Raw genomic sequence first — 17,827 nt, forward strand, 5'->3', positions numbered from 1 at the left:
TGGGACTGGGAGGGTGGGAAGCAGTGGGAAGGAGCAGGAGATGGATGGGACTGGGAGGGGTGGGAAGCAGAGGGAAGGAGCAAGAGATGGATGGGACTGGGAGGAGTGGGTGGGGAGCAGAGGGAAGGACCAGGAATTGGATTGGACTGGGAAATGAGGTGAGCAGAGGGAAGGAGCAGGAGATGGATGGGACTGGGAGGGGTGGGAAGCAGAGGGAAGGAGCAAGAGATGGATGGGACTGGGAGGGGTGGTGAGCAGAGGGAAGGAGCAGGAGATGGATGGGACTGGGAGGGTGGGAAGCAGTGGGAAGGAGCAGGAGATGGATGGGACTGGGAGGGGTGGGAAGCAGAGGGAAGGAGCAAGAGATGGATGGGACTGGGAGGGGTGGGTGGGGAGCAGAGGGAAGGACCAGGAATTGGATTGGACTGGGAAATGAGGTGAGCAGAGGGAAGGAGCAGGAGATGGATGGGACTGGGAGGGGTGGGGAGCAGAGGGAAGCCTACTGGAAAGAAGACACTGCATAAAACAGAAGACACTGGGACCAAAGCGAATAGAAAAACTAAATGATCAACAAAGGTAAAAAAAGTATTTTATTCAGAATATATTAATTGAAATATGTCAGCTTTTTGAAATGTGCATCTGTGATATTTTGCCTGTAAATTTCAATTCCTTCCTCCATATTAGCATATTCATTTGCATATGTATATATGCAAATGAATATGCTAATATGCTCCGCCCCATCCTTTGCCCCCCCAAATGAAACAGTCAAACTACGCCTATGATAAATCCTTCTTATCTGTTCCCTTCTCCACTACTGCCAACTCCAGACTTTGCGCCTTCTGTCTCACTGCACCCTACGCCTGGAATAAACTTCCTGAGCCCCTACGTCTTGCCCCATCCTTGGCCACCTTTAAATCTAGACTGAAAGCCCACCTCTTTAACATTGCTTTTGACTCGTAACCACTTATAATCACTCGCCTCCACCTACCCTCCTCTCCTCCTTCCTGTACACATTAATTGATTTGATTACTTTATTTTTTGTCTATTAGATTGTAAGCTTTCTTCTATGTGCAGCGCTGCGTACGCCTTGTAGCGCTATAGAAATGCTAAATAGTAGTAGTAGTAGTAGTCATCGTTGATGATACGTTGAAACCCTCTGTTCAGTGTGCAGTAGCAGCTACGAAAGCAAATAGAATGTTAGGTATTATTAGGAAAGGAATGGAAAACAAAAATGAGGATGTTATAATTCCTTTGTATTGCTCCATGGTGCGACTGCATCTTGAATATTGTGTGCAATTGCAATTCTGGTCACTGCAAAAATTGGTCAAAAAAGATATAATGGAATTAGAAAAGGTACAGAGAAGGGTGACTAAATACTTATGCTCTTATAGGCAGATGGACTTCAAATTCTCTACAGCACCTGGAAGGCTGTTGGTGGAAGCTCTGGGCACCTGTCTGAATACATTTGTCAGAATGGCATAAATAGTTCCTGTTTTTCTCTCCCCCCCCCCCCCCCCCCCCCCCCCCCCATTCGCTGTACATTACAATCTTGAGCAAATCCATAGCATCCTTTTGTTCATGACTAAATAGTAAACCCTTCTTAGAGAGGAAGAAGCAAGGCAGTTTGTTTAATCGTATACAGCGCTGAGGATACGATTTAAAATGATCATCACACCAGCTTATAGGTTGAAAACATTTTCTAAATGTACTAACAATAAATATTCCAGTAAGTTAACTGCCATTTTCCCCCTTGCATAGGTCCATTTCCACAGCATTCAGCACATACTGCGTTCCATCGGACATACTAACTTACTGATGATCTAATAATGCTCATGACAAGTTTACAGTTTGTACTAGGGCACCTTTGAATTTGAAGCAACACACAGTTACTTGTTAGTCGCGTGTCAAAGCCCGAGGATTTGCATAAAACCCGACCTTTCCAGTGTCTGCTAAAGAATCGTATGGTTGCCTATTAGTAATATGGTATTGCTTTTATTTGTTAAACTGTAACGTAGCAGTGGGACAATAAGCGACATTAGTAAACCAGGGTGGGACGCAGATAAGGCGCCTGAAACCACAACAACAGTCTTTCGCCTGTAGGTGGCGCTTCTCGCTGCGGCTCCCCCCAGCAGGCCTTGGGCGGCTCCCGAGTCCTCGCGCCCGGCCGCCAAAACACTGGAGGCGGCCGGCCGGGGCTGCCCGGAGAAGTGCCTGAGCGGAAAGTGGACAATAGCGTTCGGCGTAAACCGAAGAGAAGCAGCCTACTGGCTGCCTGCGCGGTCTGCCTTCGTTGTACGGACTGCGGGGAGGCGGGAGCCGGGCGCCCAGGACGTTATTGGCGCCGCTGCTGGCGAGGGGTCCTCGGGCCGCCCCCGGTGATGTCATTCTTTGTGGCTGCAGTAGTGGCAAGATGGCTCCCGTGGTGGAGAAGAGGCTATCGGGCGGGGACGGAGCCGGGGAGCCGCTGGAGCTCAGCAACGAGGAGGAGGAAGGGCAGAGTCTGTGGTGAGTTGACGCCGCCGCCGTGGTAGCCCGAGAGTCCTGGCCGTCGCGGTCTTAGGTGCCGCGCCGGATGCTTTCATGGAGCCGCTCCCAAAGTGCTTATTAATAGCAGCCCCGGCCCGGGCGGCCAGTGCCAGTCTCTGGGATTGGAGAGCAGGGTAGTGGGACTGTGATGACCCGTAAGGAAATGAGAGCAGAGCTTCCACGATATTCTGTCTGTGGCCGAAAGAAGATTTTGTGCCCAGGTCTGGTGTTGGAACTTCTCTCCCAAAGCAGTGTGGTATTTGTAGTCCCTGATTCTACCATTGAAATCAGTCAATGCAGGTCCTCAAAGTTCGAAATTCCGTATATGTTGATGAAGTGTGGCTGCCTTTAACAACCTATCTTTCTTTAAACAAGAGTTCTTCATAGTACTCGAGTGTAAGTTGCAGGTTTTGCTTTGAATGCATTCACAAATTGCTTCCCCCCCCCCCCTACCCTCTTCCTTTTCCTCCCTCTGTTACCTGTCCGCTGATATTCTTTGGTGTGATTACCTGATTATTTCCTACCCCTGTTATTAAAACTTAATAAAAAAATGTCTAAAAATGGAATATTATAAATGCAGGACTGGTTCAAAATGGCCTTTTTGACCATGGTAACTTGGCTGCTCCGTTGAGTGGCCATCTAGTCTGCTTAACTTCAGTTCTGCCGTTGACCATGACCACTGTTATCTCATGTTTTCAAAACTAAGGCGCCTTGGGGCCTCATAGTAACAGTTTTTGTCCCCTCCTCTTTTTGGAAGCTGTTCCATATTTTTGCCACTCTTTCTGTGACAAAATACAGTTTTTTAAATGTTATTTTGAGCATACTAGCTTCTGTTATTTAAGAGCAGATTGTGTGCAAAATAACAGGGGGACCAGAGTGAAATGAGTCACTGCAGAACTCCAGGACTGGAGGTCTGGGGTGGTGTTTTCCCTGATCAGAGAGGATGGGACAGTACTATGAAATGATGCTGTTTTCTCTGGCCAAGCATTAGTCAGCGCCCATTGCTTACTGGTGATAATTATGGGTAGGGCAGGGCTGGTGCACTTGTTGAGATGTTTATAGGAACCCTTGGGCCCTGTTAATGCTTCTTGGTAAAGTACGTGAGAATGGGGAACATTTCTGACTTTTGTTTTTTTTTGAGATGCCAAAAGGGGCTGCAAACTGACTCATTTCTGATTGTTGTAGGTCCTCAATCCTGAGTGAAGTTTCCACACGCTCCCAATCTAAATTACCCACGGGCAAAAATATCCTGGTCTTTGGTAAGTGTACAGTAGAGAATTCTGTCCTGAATGTAATTGCTTGCTGTGTGTCATTGTAGGACTTGGTGTAATGTGGTACTCTTATATGGTGTAAAGATGAATCATATGTGTAGGGTATTTGGGCTTCCTTCTTTTGTAAAGTTTGCGGAAATAGGGAAGTAGTATTTAAATTATTGTTTTTCAGATTCTGTTTGTATATAGTTGCTGTATCTTGTGTAATAAGCAATACATCACAAGCATTAATGCATTCATTTTATTTTAGGACTAAAGCGTAAAATATTAATGTCACATATTCAGTAATTTACTACTAGCATTATTTGTATACTATAGCTAGATATATGTGGTACCATACAGATAAACATAATAAGACAGTTCCTTGTCTATGTGGGTTATGGGCTAGTCCATAGCAAAAAATAAATAAGAAGCAAGATACTGAGTATCTGGAAAGAAATGAGGAAATGTTCTTTCATCAAATGCTAACAGCCAGAGGAGCAACTGGTGCACTAAAGACTGGTCAGTATAAAGTCTGGACTAAGAATTTCTTATTCTTCTTCACCTAAAATAGTAGATGACATAATAGATGATGGCAGAAAAAGATCTGCATGGTCCATCCAGTCTGCCCAACAAGATAAACTCATATGTGCTACTTTTTGTGTATACCCTACTTTGATTTGTACCTGTCCTCTTCAGGGCACAGACCATATAAGTCTGCCCAGCACTATCCCCGCCTCCCACCACCGGTTCTGGCGCAGACCGTATAAGTCTGCCCAGCACTATCCCTGCCTCCCAACCACCAGCCCCCCCCCCCCCTCCCACCACCGGCTCTGCCATCCGATCTCGACTAAGCTCCTGAGGATACATTTTTTGCCATGTTTTGCCAGAAAGTGCTCTATAGTGTAGTCTCAATTACACTAAACATATCTTATGTCAACGCGGAAATACATAGTACCGAGTTTATATTCTCTCCAAGAGTCCATATATTTCAGTGACAGCCAGACAGGGCAAAATGCCTATAACATTGCATGTAGCTGTTCTACTGATCCATTATGCCTTCAAACTGATACCTTCAGGAACATTATGGTATGAACATAACATTAAAAAAAAACCCAACAACAATGAATGCCTGAGAGATGCCCGGGGGAAGCCGACATGAAACTATTAATATGACCTGAGTCACATAAAGTCCTTTTATGTTTCTTTTTAACCATAATGACTTTCCAAATATTTACATTTAACATTCATCATACTGCAAATTATTTTTTTGTTTTGCTTTGCTCTGTTCATACTGGAGGAGTGTGGTAGCCGTGTTAGTCCACTCAAGGTTATCAATAGAAATCAAACAAAATAAAACATGGAAAAGAAAATAAGATGATACCTTTTTTATTGGACATCAAGAAATGTATTAAGTTATGTCCAATAAAAAAGGTATCATCTTATTTTCTTTTCCATGTTTTATTTTGTTTGATTTCTATTGATAACCTCTGTTCATACTGTAATGCCCCCAGAAAATACCTGTAGAAGACACGAAGGTGTGTTTTCAAAGCACATAGATTTACAAAGTTACTATGGGACTCATTTTCAAAAGAGACAAATGTCTAGAAAATGGCATAAATCTGCATTTGGATGTTTTTTTCACAAAAATGTCCAAATTGGTATTTTCGAAACCAATTTTTAGATGTTTTTCAGTGAAGTCCATCAGAATCACGAGGGGGTGTGTCAGGGGCATGCTAAGCATAATGGAACAAAACAAAAACATCCAGGGCTTTAAGTTGGATGTTTTGGTCTACACCTGTGTCATTTATTTATTTGGATTTTGCTCACACCTTTTTCAGTAGTAGCTCAAGGTAAGTTACATTCAGGTACATTGATTATTTCTCTGTCCCAGGAGAGCTCACAATCTAATTTTGTACCTGAGGCAATGGAGGGTTAAGTGACTTGCCCATGATCACAAGGAGCAGCAGTGGGATTTGAACCAGCCACCTCTGGATGTCAAGACTGGTGCTCTAACCACTAAGCTACTCCTATTAATGAATAAGCCACAAAAAGGTGCCCTAAATGAACAGATAACCACTGTAGGGAATCAGGGATGAACTTCCCTTACACCTCCAGTGGTCATTAATTTCCCACCTGCTAAAAATGTGATTAAAATATTACTTACCAGCCCTCTATGCCAGCCTCAGATGTTATACCCTGGTCCATTAGAGCAACATGTGAGTCCCTGCACAGCAGACAGGTAGACCCAGGCCCATACCTCCCCCCCCCTACCTGTTACACTTGTGGTGGAAACTGTGAGCCCTACAAAACTCACCAGAATCCTATTGAACCCACATATAGGTGCCCCTTGCACCCATAAGAGCTATTGTGGTGTACAGTTGGGGGTGGTGGGTTTGAGGGGGGGGTGGCAGACAAGGTAAGAGAGCAATGGTGAGATGTGTACCTGGGAGCATTTATTTGAAGTCCACTGCAGTGCTCCCTAGGGAGCCCCATTGCTCTCCTGGGATGTCTGTGTGGCCAGTCTACTAAGAATGCTGGCTCCTTCTATATCCCAATGGCTTGATTTTGTGTGTTTTTCACTTGGATATTTGGTTTTTCTTTTCCCTTCAGGAATGGACCCAAATAATAAATGCACAGAGAACAAAAATATCTAGCAAATATTTTTTTTTTTTGGGGGGGGGGGAAAGGCACATTTCTGTTTTGAAAATGTCTATATTTCCCACTTGAATTTGGACGTATTTAGCAAAATGTCCAAAGTTGGACTTGGACATCATATTGAAAATGCCCCTCTATGTAACTTATTTAACTTTATAAGTCTGTGTGTTTTGAAAATGAGCACCACGGTGGACAACAGCCAGATGTGATGTTATGGGTTTAAGTGTGGAAGGATTATTCATGTTTTGCTGGAATGGACCTTAAAGATCATATAATTCATTTTGGATGGAAGCTAGTGAAAGTCTTATTCCAGATATCAAATGCTAATACTGTACCTAATGCTGCAAACTATTTGGTTAGTGCATTGAGGGAAGTTTCTAACATTGTTCTTTATATGTCTGACCTGCTGTCAACTTTTGTAGACAGCCGCTTTATAGGCGCGTTAACCGTGTACACGCCTACAGTATCCCTATAGGCGACTACATGGTTAGCATACGCTAATTGTAGACACATTAGAAACGCTAACGTTCCTTAGTAAACAGGACCCTTGGCGTCTGTTGGAAGAACTTAAATATCTGTATTGTCTGAACATTCTGTAATCCATTCAGCCTTCATACTGAAGTAGTAGGAAACAAATTGTGAAGTGTATGTCTGTGATATACCCATTAATTGTTGGTCTTACATTTATTTTTAATTTATGTTAAAGTGTGAAGTTTAGGGGAGTACTTACAGCTGCTCCCAGGTCTTCCGTGTTGTATTACATTTGGTCCCCGCAGTTCTGGAGGACCTTTCCAATAAAGGTCAAGAGGAGCTACAGTGGGAATTGAACCCACTCCCCCATTCAATTAGAGGTTCCTGTTTGGGCCTTTATGTTTGAGAAGTGCCATGTTTTACATAGTGTATATTTTGCTTCTTATGTTTGATGTATATTGCCTTTTTTTTTTTTTGTAACACTGACTTGCGCTCCTAATAAAACGACCTCCTAAAAGTTAATCACCCAAAATAAAACAAAAACAAACAAATGAAAAAACAAGGGGACAGTACAGTTTAGGGGGTGAAGAACTTTTGTGCATGAAAGAAGAGTGGGACTTAGGAGTGATCGTATGTGATGATCTTAAGGTGGCCAAAGAGGTAGAAAAGGCGACGGTGAAAGCTAGAAGGATGTTTGGGTACATAGGGAGAGGAATGGCTAGTGGGAAAAAGGAGGTGATGATGTCTCTATATGAGATTCTGTTGACACCTCATTTAGAATATTGTGTACAATTCTGGACACTGCACCTTCAAAAAGATATCAACGGGATACAGTCGGTCCAGAGGGCAGCTCCTAAAATGGTCCGTGATCTTTGACATAAAGTGTATGGGGACAGACTTAAAGATCTTAATATGTATACTTTGGAGGAAAGTTGATGAGGGGAGATATAATAAAGATGTTTAAATACCTCCGTGGCACGGGAAGCAAGTCGCTTTCAATTGAAAGAAATCTCTGGAATGAGGAGACATAGGATGAAGGTGAAAGGGGGTAGATTCAGAAGTACTCTGAGGAAATACTTCTTCATGGTAAGGTTGGTAAATTTGTGGAACGGCTTCCTGGTGGAGGTAACGAAGATGAAAACTGTATCTGAATTCAAGAAAGTTTGGGACAAATGCATAGGATCTCTATGGGGAAGGAAGAGACGGTAGATGGCATGGATGGGACTTGATAGGCCACATGGTCTTTACCTGCCTTTATTTTTCTATGTTTGGGAGATGTTACTTAAATGCACGGTAAAAGTCCAAGTTATCTTTTTCATCTTGATTGAGAATTTCTCTTTATTAAATGATTAATTTTAATTTTGTCACTATCACTTGTGTACTTGTAGGCGAAGATGGCTCGGGTAAAACAACACTTATGGCAAAACTGCAGGGAGCAGATCACAATAAGAAAGGAAGGGGGCTTGAATATCTCTACCTAAACATTCATGATGAGGACATAGATGGTAAGTTATTTGCATTGTTTGGGATTTCTTTGTTTTGGATAATCTGTATATGTACACATATGTAAAAATTATAAGTATAAAGAATGTTCAGTTAAGTGCTCTGAAGAAAGGGGGCATGGAGAACTGACACCCATAGAAATACCCTGTTCCTTAGCTTACATACTTGGAATATTCAGGGTAACCTTTGCATTTATTCCCAGAATATTTTTCAGAAATCCTTAAGTCCTAGAACACAGTTTTCTTTAAGTAGCCATTGTCTCTTCAAGACAAGAGCATGACTTGCTAGTATACATCTTGTCCATTGGGAGTTACTGTTTAATTGATGTAGCGCATAAGTGTTTGAATCCAAACCTGTTAGTCAAGTTTCAGCATTTTGAGAAGCTAATAAAGCTTGTAAAAATGTATTCTGCTCAATGTAATAATCCATTCTAAACCTAGTCTTCATTTTCCATGCTTCTAAGTTGGACCTTGACAAATTTCTTTAGGACCTAGGAACAGCAGCTGAAGCCCCTCCCCCCAGTCACCTCTGAAGTTGGGGGGGGGGGGGGGGGGGGAAGGGAGAGATCTTTGAGATCTGTCACTGCTCCTTTAGGGTCTGATTTTCCTAAGGTTGATTTTACTATTCCATGTCTAAGGAAAAAGAAGGCTTAATCAGGTCTTTAATGCACATCTGTAGGCTACTGGTAGAAATATACTGCTAACTGGCCTTGTTGTCACAGTCTCATGTTCTGTCCACCCCTCACCAACTCTGACATCCAGTCTCTCCCTTTGGCTTTTAATCACTTCACTCCAGTCCCTGTTCCAGCTATTCCTCACAACCTTGCAAGCCAATGATCTGTCCCTCTAGCCAGCCTTTATCATCCAGGAAATGAATCAACCCACCTCTGCAAGCCAGTCAGCCCCCCCCCCCCCCCCCCCCCCCCCCGACTTGTAGTTTGCAACATCTGGGTAACTCGCAGCCTTCTTGGTTTGTCTGGTGATGTTTAAATGCTATAGTGGAACTGATTTTCTCGTAAGCTTGTTACCCCTCACCAAGTGCAGTTTCTCTGACTAGAAAATACTATTGAACAAGTTCAGTAGAGGTCCAGAGACGTTCATCAAAATGTACAGCCTTTGAGTTGCAATCTTCTATTTCTTTAAGTTTAGAAGGAAGGCACATAATCAAGACACTATATCAAGATCTGGAAACTGAACCTTGTCCTGAGTTATATGGATTGAGTCCAAATTAGTAGCTGTCTTTACAGATAAGCAACATTTCCTGACTGGACTTGGTACATATACACTGAATTCTGGAAGAAACTGCACTGTGTGGCTCTTGGCTGAGGTTTATTTCCGCAGAGGCTGTGTCAAAAGGGAGAGGATGGAAAGAGGAAGATCCTAGGTAGCTATAAATGACAGTTTTAGCATCTTTTCATGAGAAGGAGGTACAAAAAAATAAGGAGAAACTTGCAAAACCCAGACAAATGATATAGTTGTGATGTAACACTGTGTGATTATGGGAATGGCTGCCTGTATTATATAAAACTGCATATTTTTGACATTTAATTTCCTATGTGCTTTAGATACTACATGGGGAGAGGTTTTTGGAATTTAGTCAGCATAGCCCTGGGCTTCCAAACTACTTGCTTAGCTGTCAAGGAGCAAGTTGAGGTTTCTTATAAGGTTAGAGAAAAAAAATAGATACTTTATTAATATTCTGATGGAATTGATCATACTTTTTTCTTTTAACTATACCAACTCATAGTTTACAAGGTGTTAAACCTGACAGTAGGTATTAGAGCGTTTCATTTCCCAGTATATATATTTCTGTTTTTCTCTTACCCATCCATGTTTGGTTGAGGTGATACTCATGAAGTCCTTGTGGAAGCTTGTATATTTCGTTTCCGTAGGCACTAAATCACTACAGTGAAAAATCCTTTTTTTGGAGGACTGGATCCTCCCTTTTTGACTTTTAATTTTTTTTTCTCGTTTATTAAAGCGCATGTTTAGAAAAATACAACTCTCCCATGAGGAATTATTGACTTTTGATAAGTACAAGAACCGAATAATGCACACATTCTAACTTTACACAAACTACAAGTACATCTATACCCTTTGGAGCAAAATTCCTCATCCATTAACAGGGAATGCAGAACACATAGTATCAGATTTCATCGTAGTTGAATTAATGAGATAACACTTTAACTGGTCATACTAAAATGAGGCACGTAACTTTTTTGTGTTTTTTTTTTTTTTTTTGTATTTGAAAACTGGTTTGATGTAGGGAGGGCTTTATGCCGTCAGAAAATACAAATTCTGCTGATGTTTTACAGGGTGTTAGGCTGCTTGTAAAGCACTTTTTTTTAAAATATCACTTGTTAGTAGTGTTTTTCAAAAAGCATAGTTTCTTCATTTTTGAGTAGCCTAATGTATGTTACTACTATTTAACATTTCTAAAGCGCTACCAGGGTTACGCAGCGCTGTACAGTTTAACAAAGAAGGACAGTCCCTGCTCAAAGGAGCTTACAATCTAAAGGACAAAAAGTGCAGTCAATCAAATTGGGGGCAGTCTAGATTTCCTGGATAGAGGTCCAGTGGCTAGGTGCCGAAAGCGACATTGAAGAGGTGGGCTTTTAGCAAGGATTTGAAGATGGGCAGGGAGGCGGCTTGGCGTATGGGCTCAGGGAGTTTATTCCAAGAATAGGGTGAGGCGAGGCAGAAAGGGCTGAGCCTGGAGTTGGCGGTGGTGGAGAAGGGTACTGAGAGGAGGGATTTGTCCTGTGAGCGGAGGTTACGGGTAGGAGCTTAAGGGGAGATGAGGGTAGAGAGGTAATGAGGGGCTGCAGATATGTTGCTAGGTTCTTGAGACAGGAACAGATGCATACAATTCAAACATGTCATTGTAGGTTGCATTTTGATCAGAAATAAAGCAGGATAAATCTGCCTTGTGTATTGGACTGAAAAATACAATCAACATGATTCATATGTGATGTTTTTCAGTATATTGTCACTACAATCAAGATGCATGATCAAGTTCAAGTGTATGTTTGAATTTTGCCAGTTTACATAACAAAAACATCTGTGTTTTAAGGGTGCTTTTCTTAAGTAGTGTGAAGGAAATAGTTTAGGTTTCAGATTAAGAAGAATATTGTTAAAATAAATTTGAGATGGGAAGCAAGTTAACATGAATCAAGTAAAAATCCAATACACTGGGATCCAGAGAGGTGATGTTTAATCGTGTACTGTTTAGAAATGCTGACCTATTTTACTACATGGGTGGAGTCTAGTTACTTTTCGACATGAAAACCAAGCTATGACTCATTCTAGTGCGCACACTATATGACATCTTTAAATGTAATTTCTAGTAGGTTGCATTGCTCCTAGTAATTTTGAGATAAGAATCATTGGCTTGTCAAGTTGTTGCAGTCAGAATTATATTGAAATTGAAAGTACTAGCTGAAAAGAAAGCATTTTCATAGATCTCCTTAAAATATGGAGATCTGTGAAAATGCTTTTATGTCCATTGTCAGCCAAAACCTAAGTTTAGTAGAAGGAGTCTGTATATTTTGGAATCATAGCACTACATGTGATTTGGTATTTAGGGGTGGGAGAGGGGACCCATTTTGGCCACCAGCAGATCTACTATCTTTTGCTGGACAAACGAAAACTGCAGTTTCTTTCAAGTGTTCTTTGTACAGAGCAGCAGTTGTGTGACATGATGGGAAATCTTTCCCAGAAAGAATGAACACATTATACAGTAACTGCAACTTATTGCTTATCATGGTAGAACTGTAAAAATCCTTGCAGTAAACATAGTATTTGAGTGATTTTCTTTCATAAAAGGGACTGGAAGTGTAGGAAATACGTAAGTGATGTATAAGTAGTATTAATTGTCTGTTTTCATACTGTGATTCTTGCAAATAATTTCTCTCGGTGTATTTTAAGCTTGGTGTCTAACAGCGTAGCCAGTTTCATTTTCATTAGGAAAACGAACTCATACATATTTTTTTTGTAAATAAACATCTCATTAAACTTTACCCAAAACTTGTTTGTAAGATAGTCATCTTGCTGTGGCTTTCTTCAGGGTGATGCTGTGTGGTAAGTCTGTGCTGGTTTTTATAGAGTGGTTCTAGATCTGGATTGGTTTATCTATTCAATCACATTTAAACTCTTGAAGGCGGGAAAAGTAATAGGTCCTTGGTTCTGATTTTTTTTGTAGGGGTGCGAAATTTGCCTTGTATGAGCAGTTGCCAAGCTGTGTTTATATTGAAACTTCTCTCTCTGAGGTGGGGGTGTCTTGTTTCTGCTGCTACTTTGATCTTTGTGCGTCACCAATGGTTTTTTCCAGGATTCTTGTGTCATCAAATCTGATAGTATGTCTAGCTTTCATCTCATGGAGGGTTATAACTAATCTGTCTGTGGTGATTTGTTTATGGTGTTTCATGTGTTCTTTTAGCCTTTCTTCTACAGTATGGTTGCTTTCACCCTTGAAGGGAGAGAACTGATCCTTTACTCATGCCAGTGAATGTGATAGTTTTTGGTCACATATGCCATTTTGATATTGTATAGGATATTTTGATAGTACCTTAAGGTAAATGGCAACTGTTCACAATAAATGTGGGTATCATGAGGGGAAGGTGAGAAAATAGCAAAGGGTTGCTTCTTGTGTTTTCCTGTTGTCTTTGCTCGTTAGTACTGAGAGGTCTGTCCTTTGCACTTGTTCACAGGAGTGGCACTACTTCTACTGGTGGATGAGAAAAGAAAAAATATTTTTACTTTGTAGAGGGGTAATGTTCTGGGAGACCTGTAGATACATGCGAAAGACCATTGCCAGCATAAAAGGCTCTTAACATTCCTTCCTCCTCAAGGGTATTTTAGTTTTCAAACTAGATGTGAAAAGGCAAACATAAGGTGACGGTATCAAAGGTGATTTTGCTTTTTAACTACTGCAGTGGTCACAGAAGGAAAGCTGTATATAAAATGAAGTTCCAGACATCACAGGAAATGTTGGTAATTTTGAGCATCCAGTACTATGATGCTATTGAGATTTGTAAAAAGTACTTTTAAAGTATAAGAGGTTCTATTTCATTCAATTTTTCAATCTTGTTTACATCACTGTAAGCAGAATAAAAGTCTGTGTTATGAGATTACCTTGGCTATCAATGCCGTTGTATTTTATGTTTCTAGATGTATGTTACATAGACACACCCTAGGTTATAGATATTCTCACTGTTTATCTTTTTAGTGGGTTCAACAGTATATGATAAAGGTTTCTTAATAAATGAGCTGCTTGTTCAGCTGTGGCTTAATATTGTATAAGAATTGCCATACTGGGTCAGATCAAAGGTCCATCTAGCTCAGTATCCTACTTCCGACAGCTGTTGAAGCCAGGTACCTGGCAGAATTCCAAGAAGTGGAGAGAGTCTAATCAGTGTGGCTGCTATTCACGCAGCCAAGCAAGGTAATGTGAATGCATCTGATAAACTTTTAAACCAGGCTATTGGATCTCCTATAGCATAAGCTATTCCAAATCTGGAGCCTGCTGGTATTATCAATCATGTGCAAAACACTTATAATTTTCACTCAATTGTTAATTCACAATATATTCAATATTGCTTTGTAATCATACAGTATAACCCAAAAAATGAAAGAAAAGTGACTACTTTAGCTTGCAAAAGCAATCACAGCGCCATGGCGATAATGTAACACCCGATGCCCATTCTAGTGTATTAATGGGATTTTGGTCCCTCAGATCTGCTTCTGGGGTTTCCAGTAGTCGCCAAAAAATCTCTAGAAAAACAGAAAACCATAATAATTATTACTAGCTTAAAATTGTACAGCCACATTTATATGAGAGTAACAATAAATACCTTTAAAATCCCACAATAGGCATGCTAATTGTAGGCTGCAAGCACAAGATGAAATGCGACCGCCAACTTAAAAGGTATTAACTGAGCTTCGCCCACTTCAAAGTGAAGTCACTGCCATATAACCCATGGTCAATAGTGACCAATCACACTGAAACAAAAAAAGAATATATAGATAGTACAACCATAAACATAAGCCTCCTCCATTGTGCGTACTTTAAGCTCACCCAATATATTGTATGTCTCTTATACAGTTCAACCCACATGGTGTTACCGTTTGTAAAAGTGGATTCATCAATGTTATTTATTACACAGTTGAATATTGAGATCTCCCCCTCTAACTGGTCAAACTAATTTCTCTAAAACTACAGAATGTAATTGATCGAAAGTGTGTCCCAAATTAAGGCAGTGAGTAACTAAAGGTGCTTTCATGTCCTGACACTTGAGTCTGCTCTTGTGTTCTAATAACCGAGCTTTAGGGAAGATGATACATTCTTTAAAACCTTTTTTTTTTTTTTTTATGCGCCATTTATTGGATTTACCCCAAAGTGTCTGTGGAACCTCTCTGCTTAGCCAAGTTGTTTTTGGCAGATTAAAAAACTTTTAGTTTTGTTGTTTCATTCAGTGTTAAAATTAATTTCTCCTTACCCTACTTGCTCTGAAATCCACTAGTGAAGGGTATTTTTTGCATTTAGTATGAGTGGTTGATTTTGCTATGTTCTAACTTTTGTCTGCACATAGTAATTTTACAGCATATTTTCCAACATATTGAAAAGACTTTCAAGTAAAATGAGCAATATGAATTTTTAAATGTTTTGAGGGAAAGTTAGCTTGGTCTACTGTATAACACAGCTTTCCTGTCTTCTTTAGATCATACTCGCTGTAACGTTTGGATTCTGGACGGAGACTTGCACCACAAGGGCCTCCTGAAGTTTGCTGTGTCTGCAGAATCTGTGAAGGAGACGCTGGCAGTCTTTGTGGGGGATATGTCTAGGCCATGGACTATTATGGAATCTTTACAGAAATGGGCCAGTGTTTTACGAGAACATATTGATAAGATGAAAATCCCACCAGAAGATATTAGAGAAATGGAACAAAAATGTGAGTCTTAAATGGTTTTCATTACATTTGCTTGTGAGCTGGTTATGTTATACAAATTCTGTGAAGTACTGCAACTGTGCTGCCACTGAAAGTCCTGTACCCTTCCTTTAGGAAGGGCCATGTTTTGCCCCCGGGAAAGGATAGGGTGGCTAGAACAAGGTAGGCGTCACAGCTTAGAAAGGTGCCACCATGTCCAGTGTCCAAAATTGGCCTGGGCAGTCAAATACAGTGCCATTCTTAAGTAATGTATACAGTATTAAATATATTTTATTTACAAAATCTTCATATACTGTGAATCACATTAAAAAAAATGGAGCAAATCGGTTAACAATTAAAAAAAATAAAAAAAGAAGACAGGGAATGGGTAAATACAGTAAATCTGATGGAAGAAGAGGAAAGGAGAGAGGCATTGAGCCTGTGTGTACAGAAGGTTCTGATTGAGTTTCTATGATATTTTTTTTTTTGGGGGGGGGGGTGCAGGGAATACTAAGGAATCAATAGAGTTGAAATCTGCTTTGTTTTGAATATCTCCATCTAGATCAGGGGAATTAATAGTAAATCAGATCTTGATATATTTTTTTCTTTGAGTCTAGGAGATGGCCTTAAATCTTAAGAGGCGGTTGTGGAGAACTGTAAACTTCCCAATTCACCCCCAAGTGTACCACAGCTCTCTTAGGGCCTGATTTACTAAGACTATTTTGTTTTTGTTTATTTGCCCATTTTTTGTCTGAGAAAAGAATAAATACATCAGCCCCTGAACAGTGCCAGCAGAAGCCAGCAGCCTTTTGTTTCTCTTTCCCCCTCCCCCTCTGGTGATCCCTGATAGCTGTACCAGAGAGGATTGCTATTTTTGCTACATGCATCACTATGGCCCAGGTCCTCTCTAGTTTTTCTCCAACCCCTCTCTACCTTCTACATTGCCCCTTAGACAGCTGGTCTGCTGTACCTCATCTCATTAATATATGTTGTTGCTACTGTAGAAGCTAGGGCTCAGTTTACACCTGAACATGTGGATGTCTTTAGGATTTATGGTGCAAGGACTCTGGTGTGAGTCAAGCAGTTTTGAGTGTTTTGAGATTTGTTCCTGCACTGTGGAACTTAAACCTAATGAACACTGTGTGTGTAGATGTAGATTGAGTCTTTGATGTCATCAAAAGAGGCAGTCAATTCAGGGGCATGAAATCTCATGTGCCCAAATTTGACTTTTAGGCATTATGGCCTGGGATATGTGAAGGAAAGGACTATTTGGTTCACTAACTTCACCTAGTTGCCCTGGCCCACATTATTTCAGCTCTGGTCACTACAATTTCTTGCACTTATTTCCTTTTGTGCTAAAGCAGACATCTCAGTTGTCAGTCCTGTAAGCTTTGACCACAGGTAGAAGGTTGTTTCGTATAGGTTGTTCCATATGTTTTTTGCTGTTTGCTGGGAAATGCAGTTAAGCTTGTCCTGACACCTGCCCAGGAAACCTAGACTGCCCAACTTGACATTTCGTTACTTAGATTGTAAGCTCCTTTGAGCAGGGACCGTCCTTCTTTGTTTATTTTGTACAGCGCTGCGTAACCCTAGTAGCGCTCTAGAAATGTTAAGTAGTAGTAGTAGTAAACTCTCTCCGGTAATGCTATGAGTATACCGGAGCCCTACTATTGCTTTGTTGGTTGACTTGGCCACCTCTTCCTTAGAGCTTGATGCAGTCCTTCTGCATTCATGTTGCTTATCTTCTCCCTTTCCAGCCCTTTACTGTTCTGGGTGGACAGTTGTATGTTTCCACATTGAACCAGACCCTCATCTTTCTTTTTCTTATCCTACCTCCCTTCCCTGCTTCTATGATTGTTTTCTGTATTTGTCCCAAACAAGCTTAATTTCTGTCCTAATCCTGGATACTGCCACCTTTGCTGAAAAGCTGAGGGATTCATTAAAGAAGTATTTCATCGTATTCCCCTCCAGTTCCAAATGTTCCTTCTTATCCTCATGTTTTTTTTTTTTAAATAGAATAATACCACCCTGAATTTTATTGATGCCTGATGGACATTGGAAGGTGTTTGTCATATCCCTCGTTCAGAGCTGCCAAGTTACTCATTCCAGGAGGGAGAGTTTTTGGCCAGCCCTGGTTTTAAACTTACATCCCAAAACAGTGTAGTATTTGTAGTCCATGATTCTATCCATTGAAATAAGTGCTGCAGGTCCCATAATGCCCCATAATGAGGTTGACAGAAATCCAGGACTGGCCAATAATCTCCCTCTTGGAATGGGTAACTTGGCAGCTCGGCCTTGTTTTTGTTTTTTTTTAAATTCCCTTTAGAAAGTCCATTTTCAAGTGTAAGGCTTGCATTGCGCACACTGTACCATTTTGGTAATCGTCTCCTAAATATTCTCCATACTATTCTGTTTTCAAAGATTTGACCTTCAGTACCATACACAGTACTCGAGGTGTGTTCTTGGCCAATATTACTTTTCTTATTGGTAGTGA

General features: G+C 40.8%; 1 protein-coding gene across 1 annotated transcript in view; it reads left to right on the top strand.

Moving 5' to 3' along the window:
- The first annotated feature begins 2,158 nt into the window (after nt 1-2,158).
- DYNC1LI2 (dynein cytoplasmic 1 light intermediate chain 2) overlaps nt 2,159-17,827 on the top strand; it is a 102,336-nt gene continuing 86,667 nt past the window's right edge. Inside the window, exons 1-4 of the mRNA XM_030204486.1 lie at nt 2,159-2,505; nt 3,712-3,785; nt 8,294-8,410; nt 15,127-15,357. Of these exons, the coding sequence (XP_030060346.1) occupies nt 2,411-2,505; nt 3,712-3,785; nt 8,294-8,410; nt 15,127-15,357 (517 nt within the window). The 5' untranslated portion in view covers nt 2,159-2,410. The remainder of the gene's footprint in view (nt 2,506-3,711; nt 3,786-8,293; nt 8,411-15,126; nt 15,358-17,827) is intronic.

The sequence above is a fragment of the Microcaecilia unicolor genome, chromosome 5 (assembly GCF_901765095.1).
Source record: "Microcaecilia unicolor chromosome 5, aMicUni1.1, whole genome shotgun sequence".
Classification (NCBI taxonomy): domain Eukaryota; kingdom Metazoa; phylum Chordata; class Amphibia; order Gymnophiona; family Siphonopidae; genus Microcaecilia; species Microcaecilia unicolor.